Here is a 15,809-nt window from a genome sequence, read left to right as displayed (position 1 = left end):
CATCCTTCTTCCTCAAATACACCTGCAGCTAGCTTTACCCATAATGCAACTCAACAGTTTGGTTGGAGATTCTGCTGTGTTATGCTTGTAGCCTGTAGCTTTTAGCCTCAAGCAGAGGTGAGGAGTGAGCTACATAGGTCTGGTAACTCACTTCTTTCTAACTCCACAACTCCAGATTACTTTTATTTTCACACTCGTATTCTTCAGCCCCAACTGGATCTGACTCAGGTGATATCATTCAAGGCAAATTATCAGACTTGACACAGATCCCCCTGGACCCACAACAGGATTTATACAACAGTTGCAGTAGTACTCCCCAAAACCTATAAATAGACTTTGTTGTGTAAAACATGGACATGGATACTGTTTATTTTGTCCAATGAACTGCCCTGCTGCTGTAGCAGTGCACCAAATGTGTATTAATCCAAGGCTGAAGGGTTGAGTAATATCATCAAAATGATTTAAAAAAAATGTCTGGTATACACACTCACCAGCCACTTTATTTTATACACCTGCTCGTTAATGCAAATATCTAATCAGCCAATCACTTGGCAGCAACTTTTAGGCATGTAGACGAGCTGCTGAAGTTCAAAGCAAGCATCAGAATGGGGAAGAAAGGTGAATTAAGTGACTATGAACGTGGCATGGTTGTTGGTGCCAGACGGGCTGGTCTGAGTATTTCACAAACTACTGATGTACTGGGATTTTCTCACACAACAATCTCTAGTTTTACAGAGAATGTTCAGAAAAAGAGAAAATATCCAGTGAGGGGCAGTTCTCTGGGTGAAAATGCAATGTTGATGCCAGAGGTCAGAGGAGAATGGCCAGACTGGTTCGAGATGATAAAAAAAGTCAACAAAAAAATCAAATAACTACTTTTTACAACCAAGGTCTGCAGAAGACCGTCTCTGAACGCACAACACGTCCAACCTTGAAGCAGATGGACTACAGCAGCAGAAGACCACACTGGCCACTTTATTAGGTACAACTTACTAGCTAACAAAGTGGCCTGTGAGTCTATATTCATCTATGTAATTTCTATCAATGTTTTAAAAAAAAAAAAAAACAGCGCTCTGAACTGGCAATATTTACACCATTTGGACGACTACTGATGTTGTAATCCTTACACATGGTAATAAAGCTGCAACATCAAAATAAAGTACGCAAAAATAGGCTTTACCATGTGGTTATTTCATATAGACCATTTATTTATTGAATTACCAGAAAACATGCTGTATCATGATATATATATTTATTGAGGTAAGAAATAACCTACATCAGGATTTCAAGATTTTGCTTTTATCACCCAGCCCTCACTGAAAATAGTCCTCAACATGTGCACTGTATACTATCTACAGCATCAAGCTGTTATAGGAAATTACTGAGCCTTTTTTAAGTTACGGTAGATTTACATAATTGTAGGAACCACAGGGGCTTGGGGTCGAGAGTGGAAAGTGTTAAGAGAAAGAATTGTTTGTTTGGGTTTTAAGTATCAACAAGATGAGTTTTATTATGGCGGAATGAATGGAAACTTATAGAAATTATAATCACATTCAAAACCTGTAATACAACTTAGATATGACAAACAAAGTATTCCTATACAGAATGATACATCATTAACATAAAAGTGTATTCTTACAGCAGTACGGAAAAAATGGATTTTTAAATCGCCTGTAGATCTTTTTCTTTCTGTAGATGTTTAACAGCAGATTATCAGAGATGAGTTCCTCAAGGGTAGACAAAAGACTTTCCTCCTGCTCATTTCTTAGCAATAGATACTCCACCACCAGGAATGACAGTGTGGACAAAAGACTAGACATTAATTTATCTTCCCTATATGACCCTGATGCAAATGAGGAAAATGAAAGCAAGCAATCAATTCCCTAATTGGGTTTGTGCTATTTTAACTTGTTAAGGGGGCCTCTGTCTAGATTAAAGGGAAGGTCAATTTCTCATTGTGACAATTACTGTATTCATTTCACAGTGTAACAAAGGAATCCAGCAAAGGGTTGAGGAGACTGCAGTGAACCAGATGCCTCCCCATTGTGTGAGTCTACCATCATAACATCTTGTTGACCTCACACTCATTACAATCTGCAGACGCAATAGTTTGGTTATGAGTACTATGGGTCTTTCTTCTTTTTTTGGTCATCTTGGCATTTTTGTAAGAGATTTTTTTAAAAGAATTTAAAGTAGCAACAAGTAAAATCTTGATTCTTCAAATGTTTCATTTTTTTTGAAGAAAATTGGTGGGTTTTCCCCCCCCATATCTTAAAATCAAGTTTGTTTTTGATACAGATCACCTAAAATCAACATCAAGTTTGAGTGTATGCTACATTTATAATATTTTCATTTATTTACCTTGCTGTCAGACAGCCTTTTCTGGGAACTTCAGCAGTTAATGATACTCTATGGAAAGCCACCAGGGTCCGTTGAAAAAAACAATAATTTTACCATGTAAAACACAAAAGTAGCTGGTCTCCTGCTGCCTCGATTGGTTAGTTTGTTTGTTTTGTTGAGTGACTTTAGTGAATCTGAACACCAAAGTCACACAATAACACAAAAAAACAACAAATTGAAGCAGCAATAGACTGGCAACTCCTGTGTTCTGCATTGTAGAATTCCCATTTTTGTGAAAGGAGTCTGGTGAAGGGCAGATGGATCAAAGTCACCCCAAAAGAAAGGGCTGTATGGCAGGTTAACGCCGTGGAAATATTTTGAATAAAGTGTACACTTAAACTGACTGACTCGTCCACAGCAGCACATTGTTTAGCTTCTGTGCAGATACCCTCAAACCGGGGCTGTGCTGACCATCTATTGTAGGTTATACACTGACTTTGGATACCACACTTCTGAACTATCTCTTTAAAGCCCCTGGAAACGTTGAAAGTTTTAAGAACAAAAACGAAAACTATTAAGACTCCCAGCTAATCAGATGATTAACAAAATTATGTAACAACATTACAACCGTCATCAGATTTTGCTTTCAATAAAGCTGATTCTTGACTGTTGCACAGAAAAACCCTGCCAGTGACAAGAGCACAGACAAAACAGTACCATCTGAAATTGGTCCTCTGAAATAAACTAAAACAGTTCGTGGACCACATCAGTCATAGCGAGTCATTGCAGTGCAAAAGCCCGAAAAATGTATTCAAAGAAAATGTTCCTGCAAGAATTTGTTGGAAATAACAGAAAAAAAAGAGATAACTCTGTTGTTCCAAAATACACACTTGTATGTTTGAAGTGAAATTCCTTTAAACGAGGACAAGCAAACAGCAGCCGCCCTGCTGGGAAGGTTATGAAGTTCGAGCAGAGGCCTTTGAGCTGAGCGGCTGCAAACTGCGGTGGAGCATTTATTTTGGCTTCCTGAGAAACAAATCAGACAGCTGATATACAGTCTGAGTCAGCTACTCCCTCATGTCACATCAATAGTTTATTTACCAGCGGAGAGAAACCACAAAATTAGAATAAAAATTAGATTATGTATCCCCGTGCTAAAAGCAATGCACTCAATTACTCAACTCAAAACTTCTCTAGAGGGGGAGTGAGGAGGAATTTTGCTGCATAGCCATATATCAAAAAGGAAAGAGTGGGAGAGCAACATGTCATGTCTGCTGGTTAATTTCTGTTACGGTGTTTTCTTTTTCCTCTTGTTGGGAGAGAGAGAAATCTGTTGAAAGCTCTGCAAACCACACGGCCCTTTTTAACAAGATGCACTTAATCTTCCTGGTGTTTGCTTTAGTTAAGTAAAGGATTGCCTTTGTCCGGGCTGCAGGAGTGGCGGGATGTTGATGAACGCTAACCTCTTATCAGGCTTTATCTGCATTTGAACAGGTTTCTAGCGGGGCAAAGCCAAGCGGACCAATAAGATTAAATATAGACCCATTTTGTAGGTTGGTAATGTCCCAGTGCTTTCTATGGGTTCAACCAGAGTTCATGTTATTAGTAATACAGGCCTTTCACGCGCTCAAATCTCACACAGATCAGAAGGGCTTTGTGAGGTATGCCACCATCAGCCAATTAATGCCCACGAGTACAGCTGCTCTGCCTGTAAGGTCAAGACTAAGCACTTTTCACAGCTAAATGCCTCAACTTTTTTTTTCCTCCACCACTTCAGCCTCGTTTTTAGGTAATTATTCTGCTCTTTGGGAAGGTTTTGTAAATCACACCCCAAACATTGCATAACAGGAGTCACAAAAGTGACCTTGAACCGCTTCAGTCAAATAACAAACCTGCCAGGCTTTGGGGAAGAGGGATCTACACAAATCCCACCCACATTAACGAAGAGGAGACACAGTCAGGGGATTGAAGGGAAGCATTTTAGGCTTAGAAGAACCTCGCTTCAGATAAAAACTCAGGGACAATAGTTACTTTTCAGGCGTTTAACTGGCTCTTTACTCTAACTCCAGCCGACCTGAGACAAGGGCCTCCCCCTCAAGGACACTGCAACAGGATATGCAGCTGCTGCAGGGATTAATCCGTGATGTTTTAGTGGTGGGACAGCAAAAAAAACACTGGGCCTCTCATCCTCAACTCAAGGCCTCCTCTGATCTTGTAGTGATATCCCAAATTACAGTTACGTGCTGGGGCTTGAGTAATCCTGTTTTATCCCTGTGCAGCTTATCATGAGTCCAACTTTAATATTCTTTGTAGGGAGACATACCGAGGCCCATATATACTGTTCCACATACACCAAGTCTCCTACTGTACAATATTCATGTATGGCACGACATTAACACTCAAGTTGAGGCTTTAATTCCCTCTGGGCTGACGCTACTTAAAGGCACTTTAAACAGATTCTCCAACAGACATGGCATTACAAAATTTGAACATAAAAAGGCACAGTTTCAAAATCAAACATGGCACATTTAATGTGCCGATAGCATAACTACTCAATCACAGCCTTTAAAATTAAAGCAGAATAATTTGTAGCCCCAAAGTTGAGGGATAAAGTTAAGGGTGCCACCTAGTGGTGCCAGAAAAAAAACAGAAAAATCTGTTAAATTAATTTTAAAACAAAGCAAAGCAACAAAGTAAAAATCACAATCTTTAAACAGATTAATAATGACAATGAATCCCTGACAAAATTCTATTGCAAAGGAATGCTCAAAGCGTAATGCACATGAATTATTACTATATGCAGTAGTTTAGTTTGTTGTCTCCTTTGTATTAAAACAACAATGGTGGGCCATCAGACTGCAAACATTATCAAAAATACAACAAAACTTAAGAACCAAAGCCCAGACGAAACAGAGGCAAGTACAAGCAGCCCAGTTTGGCACCACCACTGTGTTAAATATCAAAGGAAACAACGCATGCTTGTCATTGTTGATTTCCTACATGTTTACATGTCCCAGTCTACTGGTGAATTTGTCCTTGTCGATGTTCTTGTGCTCTGGGACATGTCTGAAGGTGCAGTCCTGCCTTGTGCAGCCTGTGGTCCTCCAGAAAAAGCACTCCTTCTTGAACGCACTACAACAACAACAACAACAACAGGAAAAACAATCTCAGATCTACAGATGGATGTCAGAGTTAAGATCAGGAGACTTAAAATGACAGGGTTCCTTTTCACCTCTAAATAACAGTACGAATAAGCAAAATTACAGCTGTGAATGAAGATCTAATACTCATAATTGTATACTTTTATTGAAATTCCCATGAAACAGATTTGATTCAGCATATTTACCAGGGGTGGGAATCAATGGAGGCCAAAAAATAGGATAAAACTAAAATACTTAAATCATGATACGATGGTGTTGCAATTAAAAAAAAAAGCAATATGTTGAGTATTGCGATAACATATTACAATATATTGTGATTTAACTGCATATTTTGTCTCCAAAGAGAAACTGTATAATTTCATTGCAGCAAAATGGGATTGTCAACCAGACAGACATCAACGCTCTCATAAAACTGATTTGTTTGTATTACAGTCCACATAGTCCAACTATACTCACTGTCAATTTGTGTGGACTACTGTACAGGTATTTTTTAAATATATATTTTTATATTATATTTTTTATTCTATAAGAAAAATCCAACTTGTACAAGACAGTTATGCAGCCACTTCAGCAACTGGGGAATTTGAAAGTAACTTACTGTTAAATAAAAATAGAATAAAACAAAGAATATAAACTCAGCAACATCTAGTGGAGTGAACAAGCAATTCATTTTATTATTCTCATACTAAAAGTTTAATTTGTGACCATAATACTACTCATTTATGAAATAAGATTTTGATACTTGCCGCCTGTGTATATAATATTTCCACCCAAAACAGCATGCTACAATGCTGTGTCTATTTTCCCTCCAACCACAATATTTACATATTACCTGTACAAAGAGTGAGCTAGGGAGGAGTCCTTAGCCAACCATTGATGAATATGCAAATGTTATAAAAACAAACAAATCCTACTTACATCCACTGTGTTTTAAAGTTAATATATGACTGAAAATAATCTAAATTTCTTTGATCTCAATGCACTTCAGGACTGAGGTAAAAAAGTTTAACATGTAGCCTAAGTCAAGGGAGAATACTGGCATGTCCTTACCCGACGCGTGTCGGACAGGGGTCATTGGCGGCCGGTCTGGGCATACAGAGCCCATTGTGGAATTTATTTGGATATCGCACTGAGAGTGGCGCGCCCTCCACCACCATTCCCTGTAGAAGACAAGAAGACATTTAACATCTTTAGCCCAAACAGAGCTGCACTGGAGAGCCACACGGATTAGAAATTAAAATGAGAAGAAGCTTTACAGAGAAACAACTGATCAGATTTATGTCAGAGTCGATTTGTTTGATGGGAAAAGGATGCTACAGTTTTAGAGAAGCAGACCGACTTGAAAGTGTGAATAACTTTAAAGTAAAAGAGTTTCAGTTGTCAGTCACTGCTAATAACACAATCAAAACAAGTTTTCTCCAAGTCTCCAACTTCCTGCTCTACTTAGAAACTTCAACAAACTATCAAGTTCTGGCACCCTTAAACAATTTACTTCATAACTTTGCACTTATTACAGTAACATTTCTGCATTTGTCTGTGAATATAATTCATTGTCTTTTTGGAGACTTTAAATCTTTAAAGTTCAAAATTTTCAAACTCATACATTCATTTTATGGCTTCAGCTGAAGATTTAGGTCAATGTTAGATGTAATAAATGCCTGTCAATTATGTCATCCCACTCCTTAAATGAAGATTACGCTTTACAACAAGTAATATCACAAAATGCATCATGACATACAGGGTTTGTACAGATTTTTAAGAGTCAAATTCAAGAATTCTTAAACCACTTTCAGGGGATTTTAGCCAGAAATTTCATCACATCTAAAATAGTTATCCAGCTGCATAAATAAAGTTTAAAGGAATCCTTTACACCCACAATTAATGTATCATGTTATGTTGTTAATGTTACCAGCTGTTTATATAAACTTTAATTTGATGTTTTGATCATAAATATTTAATGTTTGCTAATATTTAGAGAAATGGATCAACAAGGGATCCGTTGAAAATCAAGCATTTTTTTCAATCTGTATATTTGAATTCAAGCTTATTCCTAACCTTGAAAACATAGCGGTTTATTGAAGCATTTTCCAAACATTCAAGGCTTTGTATTAACCATATTATGAGCTTATTTTAAAATTTTCACAGCTATAAGGGGTGCAAGATTGACATATCAATTAGATAACTTTACAAACGAAGTGTAAATATCATTCAAAGCACACACATACATACATTAATGCACTGGATGGCTCGGTCACAGTCTTCTTTCCGTGTGTAGTTCACAAAGGCACACTGCTGTTCCAGCAGCATCTTGATGCTGTAGACCGTCCCGGCTCTGAGAGGAAAGGGGGGAGTGCAAACAGTACATGAACTAAAATTTTCGCTATGAGGCAATTTGCCAAATGGCTTCGAGTCAATAAGGGCAGACACACTCAACACATCAATAGAGCAGCATTAAGTCATAGATGCCAAGCTCAGAATCTGCACATTTGAGGCTTCTGGTGGCCAAATTCCAAGAACACAGCATCAATATTTTAGGTTATGCATATTAAGATTTTTCTATCTAAAATATTTGTTACAATCCAAATTTAATATTTTAAGCTGCATCAGTTCAAAAATATATATACTCTTTATATTTATCTTAATTATTGTCGTTTCTGCATCTTCAGGGAAAGTAAACTCAGACATCCAACTCTGACAAAGTGCTGAAAGACATCTTCCAACAAAAACATGCTCAGAGACGTGCATGAGATCACACATGTGGTTGCTTTACCTGCTGAAGAGCTCATGAAGTGTCGTGTAGGTGACTGCAGGAGCCAAGGTTCCAACCCAAATGGAGAACAGTTCCCTTTAAACATAACAGAAGAGATAAACAAGTATTTAAAATTATGTTACAATTCAGCAAATTATCCTGACAACCAAAATCTGTGAACACTCCACATGAACTCCTGTTCTTGCAAATGGTGCAGGACAGTCACCTTAAATTTCAGTAATAAAAACTGATTTGAACGTATACATTTGCAAGATATATAAATATACAGCTCTAAATAGATAAATAAACAAACAGTTGTTATACATGTGTGCATATTTTAGTTTTTCCAGAATCCAAAGTGAGTTTCAGAACAAATTTTAGAACTTTTTTTCAGGTATTCTGATTGTTGATTTTTATTTTTTCTTGCATAATGACACCATAAAATCACTGCAACTTGATTGCACATATAGCATTAGTTCTAGGACAGTGGTTCCCAACCTAGTGGTCAGGCATGATCAATACTTAAAAACCTGCTACACAAACAAATTTAAAAAATTTCTGCTTTTTAAAATTGTAAAATAGTCGACAGTTTTACCTTCAGGCCTCTGAAACTTTCATAAAGACAACGATATGAACCCCTCATCCAAAGTATGCATTGTACTACAAGCCAAAAAAAGGTTGGGAACCACTGTATTAAGTAGCATTTTTTCATTTTAAAACGCATGTAAGAAATAAAATATTGCATTCTTACGGTTTCACGCCATTCCTTGAATGGGGCGTTGGTGACTGAGAGTCCGATCTCCTGTGGCCAAAAGCATCCAACTCTCTGACCTGCTGCATCCTGGGGCGAGTTGTTTGTCGGACAGTCCACTGTCCCTCATCCTCGTCCTCTTCCTGCACCACTGATTGATGTGTGATGTCCCAGCAGGCAGCAGCATCTGATGAGAACCAGAAAACAGTGAGAGTAGAAATACCATGATATCACTGAAGATGCATGTCATCTTTCCAACTCTGATGAAAATTTTGTGACATTTACCTGCAGGACCTGGATTTCTTTCACTATCAAACAGAGCTTCAACAGCTTCCTCTAACGTAGAGTGCGTTTTCAAAGCCTCGGAGCTCTGCGCCCAGGAGAATCCCATTTCCTGAAACGGAAGTACAAAGGCAGCCTTTTTAGCTGACAAGATACCAGCATACAGACATCAAAGCCATGGATGTCAAGACAACTGATCAGCATACTACATTTAAAAGGGATATTTCAGGTTTTTTTTTAACCTGGACCTGTTTTCCCATGTTTAGGCATTTTTGGACGGAACAGTCTGGGGTCTCTCTGAGAGAAACTCACACTGGGGAGCTACCCCAAGAACTTTACACCCTCAAAGGCTTTTTTTCTGTTTGCACTTGTACAGCCAATAGGTTGACAAGTCAAATTACACTGCATTTCCCCAATTGCATATGTGCTCATTAAAGCCTGGACTTCATTTGTCACAAAATTGAGGAGAAATAGGGCCCAGCCATGTTGAATAATACAGAAGCCCCTTTTAAACAAAAACTAGCAGGAAAAAGCATCTCATCCCCATCCAATGAGACTCCCTCAATTCACCCTGACAGTAAAATATAAACAGAGCACACGAATGAGCAACTTTCGTATGGACTTTGGATGTTCTCAGTGGTTGGATAAGAAGAAGCAGTAGAAATCCTTGGAGAAAATCGTGTAATTTTTGTTGTAGGCCATTTTTGCTTTGTAAAGTGTTGTTAAAATAAGCTTCTCCTACCATGAGGTGCAACGTCTGTGCTCGTTTCAGCTCCTGCATGGCCTCAACACTTGAACTTTCCAGCCTCAGCACCTCCCTATAGATCAACGAGGCCTCATAGTATCTCTGGATAGGAAGAGAAGGAAGAATCAACAATGAGTAAGAATTTAAAAATCCTAAATAAAAGCACAATAACTTTAAGTTAAACATTGGAAATTTGTCACCACTATAAAACAAAAAATCTTGTCTTGAAAACCAAAGTATTTAATAACATCCTCACATATATTTTTACGTTGCAAGGTCAGTTTTATCTGTACTGCAGGTTTTAAATGTAAATCTTTTTACTGAAATTTCAGGCCAGTTGCAACATGAAGAGAAAATATTAATTGTATCGAGAAGACATTAAAAAAGCAGCAAAGTGTATGCAGGGTTAAGCAGAAAAATGAGCAGCTATTCACCTTGAGCCCACAGAGAGCTTTGCCTTTCCTAAATAAACCTTTTATCCAGTTTGGCTCCATGGAGAGTGCGACATCAGCATCCCTGAGAGCGTTTTCATACTGCTGCAGTCTTTCATAACACAGAGACCGATTTCCAAATAACCTAAAACACAGTAATACATGGTCATTAGAAGTTGCTGCTTCTGTGTCGAAATCTGAAGTCAATTTGAGTCCATGTTCTTACTTAAATTCCTTTGGATTGAATTTAATGGCATCAGTAAAGCATTTCACGGCCATCTCATACTGTTCGGAGGCAGCCAAACGATTTCCAATAGCTGGAAGGAAAGCAAGGACAGTTGTGCCTGCTTCAGTACTTACACATGTTGGTTTTTTGAGTCAAAGGCTTAAAGATGTTAATGGGAAATATAACTTTACCAGCAAGCTCTCCACTTCTTTTTGCAAACTCCTCAGCAGCATGGTCCATTGATTTCTGTTAAAGTCAGAGTTGGCACATTAGTATGTGAAGCATAGCAAACACTCCAGGAAATGCTAGATTTGCATGGAGCTTTCAGTTAAACATCAAGTTATTTTGATTTTAAGGCTCAACCAGTTTTTGTTAACAGCATTCAGAAATATACAGTAGTGTTCAAAATAATAGCAGTCCAATGTGACTAATCCAGGCTTTTAGTATATTTTTTATTGCTACATGGCAAAAAAAGTACCAGTAGGTGCAGTAGATTCTTAGAAAACCAACAAGACCCAGCATTCGTCAGACTTTTTATTCACTGATAATACGAATATTGTATTGTATATATATTTTTTTAAGCTAATGTAACATCTGAAAACAGAAATAACTTATGAAGATTTAGTTGTGATTGTCCAGTGTAAGTCACATGTGTTAAAACATCAGTCAATCAGTTTGGGAGTCATTACTTAATTTTGTTTTCTTTAAGAAATATAAACATTATGTTCCCACCTCTTTATTGGGTTCATGTTTCTCTTCCTTTTTCTTTTGAATTTCTGGTTTCTCCACAACTTTTGGCATTTCCTCCTTAGGTGGCTGAATTTCCAGTAATTTAGTTTTTTTCTTTTTTTTCTCTCTGGCAGGCTTCTGGTTACACATTTCCTCAGGCACAGATTTTGTTGTTGAAGCATATGAATTATTTAAATCCAACTCCTGCTGAAGATAATGAAACACAGTGGGTGGTGGTTTGTTATTATCCACAAACAAACTGCAATGTTGAAAATATGACAGTACAACTTTGACAATAGTTTAGGCCAAACTAAGAACCAGAAAGTTAAAAAAAAAAACTGCTTTAATCCATATTAGGTAGACAAAACTGAAGTGTTATATTAATTTAAGAAAGGTAATTAAATCATTTCATTTTCTGTTATTAATCACTTTATTAAATTTGAGGATTTTTTGAGACATTCAAAGCTTCATTCAAAAATCTCAATAGAAGCTTTGAATGTAAAAAAAATGGCATCATATACAGATCTCTAGCATTGTCTGCAAAACATAACTACATTTTACATTTCGGTAAAATTAAAGAACAGTAATTTTGCTTTACAATGTGACAAACATAATTGTAAAAAAATGTATAAACCTTTGGCTCCCCATCTTCTTCTTTATCAATTTCTGCAAGATTCTCTTCTTCATTATTACCACAGGTCTCATCACATTCAGCCGCCTCTGTTCCATTTGGTGTTTTACCAGATTCAGGAGAGTCATTTGCGTCTGCATTATTTTCAATAACAGGATTTTCTTGCTGATTTTCTTGCTGATTTTCTTGTGGATTTTCTGAGTCTGACTTCCCCTGTTCTTCCTCCTGAAATGACAGAAAAGACATACAAGTTATAAGTAATCATCATGGCTTTGAAAAGGTCTTAATGTCTGAATTTTATTGTACAGAGTGTAACATGTTAGTAAAATGACACTTACAGGTAAATTGTCTTTAACTGCATTCTCTTTTACTAATCGTTTCTTTTCTTTTTTACGCTGCAACAGAGAGAAGAAATCAGTCAATGTCAAAAGAAACATCAACACTCAAAATGTTATATCGTAATAGTTAAGATACCGACCAATTTCTTACGCTTGTTCTTCTCTGTTTTTTCCTTACGCCGTTCCTCTTGTTCTATCAATTCTTTTGCATGTTTATCAGCCTCCTGCAAAAAAATAAATGCACGCTTTGAGCCAATATTCTAGAAATTCCCACAGTCTGGGAATGGCATTGAATGAAATGCACAGGAAGTTGTGGTGCATTAGTCATAATGCTATATCATGTTATAATAACAAAAGGATCTTTTCTGTTTCACTTCCAAGAAATTGGAACAGAAGCGTAATACCTCATCAGTGAGTTGTTTAATTCGTGGATGTGGTTCTAACTGCCTGTGAGCAGTATAGCGTGAAGAAATGCGATCATTATCCTCATCGTCATCATCGTCAGAATATATGAGGTCATCCTCCAGTTCACCTTCGAAGTTCCTTAAAAGATCTAATCCTGGAATGTAGAGACAAATACAAAACTTATTCTAGTGTTTCCAAGTCAAGTGAACACATAAAGCATGGCGATGCAGTGGTTAGTGCTGTCACCTCCCAGCAACAGGATTCCTCCCACACTCCAAAGAGACGCAGGTTAACTGATGACTCTAAATTGCCCGTAGCTGTGAATCTGAGCGTGTATGCAGTTTCCCTTTGTGTCAGCTTTGAAATAGTCTGGTGACCCATCCAGGGTTTATCTGTCAATTCTTGCATGATCTTCATGTGTTTAAAATGTAGTAAGTCTCATACACTTTCTCCCTCTTAACTGACAATACAATGCACTTGGCTTCAAAGACTACCCACCATTTGTGAAACAGCTCAACTAAAACAAATGCAAAGTAAAAGATTAAACAGGATGCAATCTGTGGTTTACTGACAGGAGAACGTGATAGCCTACCACACCCTCATAATTGGTCTCTTTACAGAACACCTGTTCTGCTGTTGACTCATGACATTCTGTAGAAATCTGTAGTGGTAAGTACCTAGTGGATATATTGTAGTCCTACATCTACGGAACAGTAGGGTTTAAGGGAAATAAAGCCCTAATCACTTACTAGCATATGCAGCTTATGTTACTTAAACTGTTACATCCTTTTAAATATGTGAGGAGCCATTTGTTGGAAGCATTGCCCTGCAATAGAGGTCACAAAGCTATGTGGATACTGTTTTGGTCACTAGTTTTGAAATTGAATAATACTGTGTTTTGTTTCATCTCTAGTTTGAAATAATCTGCAGCAGACAGTTCAGAAAATACATTACCCAATAATCCAGAGACAAAAACATCCAGGATAGAGTTCGAAGAATGACGTCCACTTATTAAATCTACCATATTTTCCTGAGAAGGAGAAAAGATCAGCGAATTAAAATACATCCATCCATATGTGGAGTCACACTAACACTCATCGACTAATCAAAAACAATAATTACACACTGCTTTAAGTAACATACTGTGTAACCCTGACTCATTTACTGGATGTGGCGTTTTCGGCTGTTATCTGCAGCAGTTACGACAAGAGCTGGAAGTAAATGTTGCAATGTTGAGACTAGGTGTCACCTGTATTTTGTAAGATGCAATATACTTAATATAGTTTTTCCTACTTAGTCACAGCTTCACTACTGTACCAAATTTTTAACTGCTTAGAACTATAATGAACTGTGTATTCTTTCTATAATCTTACTTGTGTGTGGCCTTAATTTTTAGTAACCACAAGAGCTGGAAGTTATTGTTTTAAAGTTGAGACTATGTGCCAAGATTTTGCGTTTTGAAAGATGTAATGTACCTAAATACAAGGCCGGATTAACCCTATGGGCAACTGGGCAATTGCCCAGGGGCTCACAGCATCTAAAGAGCCCAGGGCAGTGTGGGCACAAGCAAAAATATCTGGTTATCTCTCTCTTATATATGTTAAACTGTCCATCGGAGCCATTGCTCAAAAATGAATTATGAGGTGACAGGGTGATTTCTGTTTAAAATGAGCTGAGGACCAAAATGCTACTTGATTCTAGATTCTTGATATTTGCTTGTGTCTTGTCTTCCTCTGTGATGGCCCTATCAATTCAATACATTTGTGATGGGAAGAGGTGTTGTTAAATAAATATTGGATGCTTTTTTTTTTTTTGTGAAAATTGAGGACACTTCCTTCCCTATCTTTTTCTATATTTTTGTACGGTGTCCTTGAGTGCCAAGAAAGGCGCCTTCCAAATAAAATGTATTATTATAATAATAATAATTATTATTATTATTATTTATGTAGTGGGTCAATTCTGCCAGCTTATACTGATGTGTTTTGTTTTCATGTTATCATATGTGAGTGAGTGGCTGTGACAAGAGGACAAAATGCACTTGATGACAGTTAGTTATTGATGCATTGAGTATATTAACTGTATATTACTGTTATTTATTCTGTATTTTGCCAGATTATGGTGATTCTGGGGTCGTGATGATGGGGCCCTTGAATATTGTTGCCCAGGGTACCACAAAGTGTTAATCTGGCACTTCCTAAATAGAGTGTATTTTTATTTAACGCCTGAATTTACTGTAGTAACATTATGGACTTTAATCTTATTGTTGTGAAAATCAACACAGACAGGCTGCCATAGCTACCTGTCTGACAACTATGGCAGTCCATACTCAACTTAGTGATTGTGTTAGTAAAGGTGGCATGTGAACAACAACACACCTACGAAGGAAAGACCTGTTATGCCACAATAATTACAACAGTAATGGTAACGGGTGCTTGATACTCACATGTGTGCGCATAAGTCTCGAGTTTTCTCTGATTCTGGCTATAGGGGCGCCACCTAAAAGGTAGAAAAGGGGTTGATTAAACACATCATTTAACGTTGAGAAGCTAAAGTCAGTTGTCGCGATGATACAGGTTACTGCTCTGGTGTTCAACGTTAGCTTATTAGCCAGGGAAGCTAACTAGCGTCACATTTGACGAAACAGGTCAAGTTCTCAGTTACTGAAACTCAGCCACGGATATCAAACTACTGAATCGACAAGAAGTGCTTTGATCTTACCTTTATCAACGTCTTTCTTTCTTGGCATGATGTTAGCTTATGTCTGTGCCGGTTTCCCGCAGCTGTGTGTAACGTCCTTTTTTTGTGTCTGTCGTGTTGAAGGTAGATTTTACAGTTCTGTTTTTTCCTTCTTCTTTCCGTGTTTGAACAATGTGAGCTTTTATTGCCCTGGTTTTATCCTGTCAGGCTAACACCCGCCTCCTCCTCTGATTGGATGTCAGGTCTGTCAATCTCAGTAAAGTAGCCTGGATTTGAATGCAAAGTGCTGCCTGAGTGTGTACTGAGGGCACAAATTCCCCATTA

The 15,809-nt window shown here is 37.6% G+C and overlaps 1 protein-coding gene across 2 annotated transcripts; it reads right to left on the bottom strand.

Annotated features, from left to right (window-relative positions):
* Positions 1-1,483: 1,483 nt before the first annotated feature.
* si:dkey-33c12.4 (uncharacterized protein LOC560112 homolog) lies at positions 1,484-15,664 on the bottom strand. 2 transcript variants are annotated; one of them, XM_059353577.1, is made up of 18 exons: positions 15,507-15,664; positions 15,232-15,284; positions 13,743-13,818; positions 12,788-12,942; positions 12,524-12,607; positions 12,384-12,440; positions 12,049-12,270; positions 11,418-11,621; positions 10,877-10,931; positions 10,686-10,776; positions 10,463-10,604; positions 10,026-10,130; positions 9,287-9,395; positions 9,002-9,188; positions 8,272-8,346; positions 7,731-7,833; positions 6,552-6,661; positions 1,484-5,472 (listed from the first exon to the last, which is right to left on the bottom strand). In XM_059353577.1, exons 1-18 carry the CDS (start codon positions 15,532-15,534, stop codon positions 5,337-5,339), a joined length of 1,992 nt encoding a protein of 663 aa, XP_059209560.1. In that variant the 5' UTR covers positions 15,535-15,664; the 3' UTR covers positions 1,484-5,336. The 2 variants fall into 2 exon arrangements, with proteins under 2 accessions (XP_059209560.1, XP_059209561.1); XM_059353578.1 differs by having other exon boundaries at positions 11,418-11,618.
* Positions 15,665-15,809: the final 145 nt, after the last annotated feature.

Source organism: Centropristis striata, chromosome 16 (genome assembly GCF_030273125.1).
Source record: "Centropristis striata isolate RG_2023a ecotype Rhode Island chromosome 16, C.striata_1.0, whole genome shotgun sequence".
NCBI classification, from domain to species: Eukaryota; Metazoa; Chordata; class Actinopteri; order Perciformes; family Serranidae; genus Centropristis; species Centropristis striata.
Note: the sequence above shows the minus strand (reverse complement) of the source record. Positions and strands in the feature narration are given on the sequence as shown.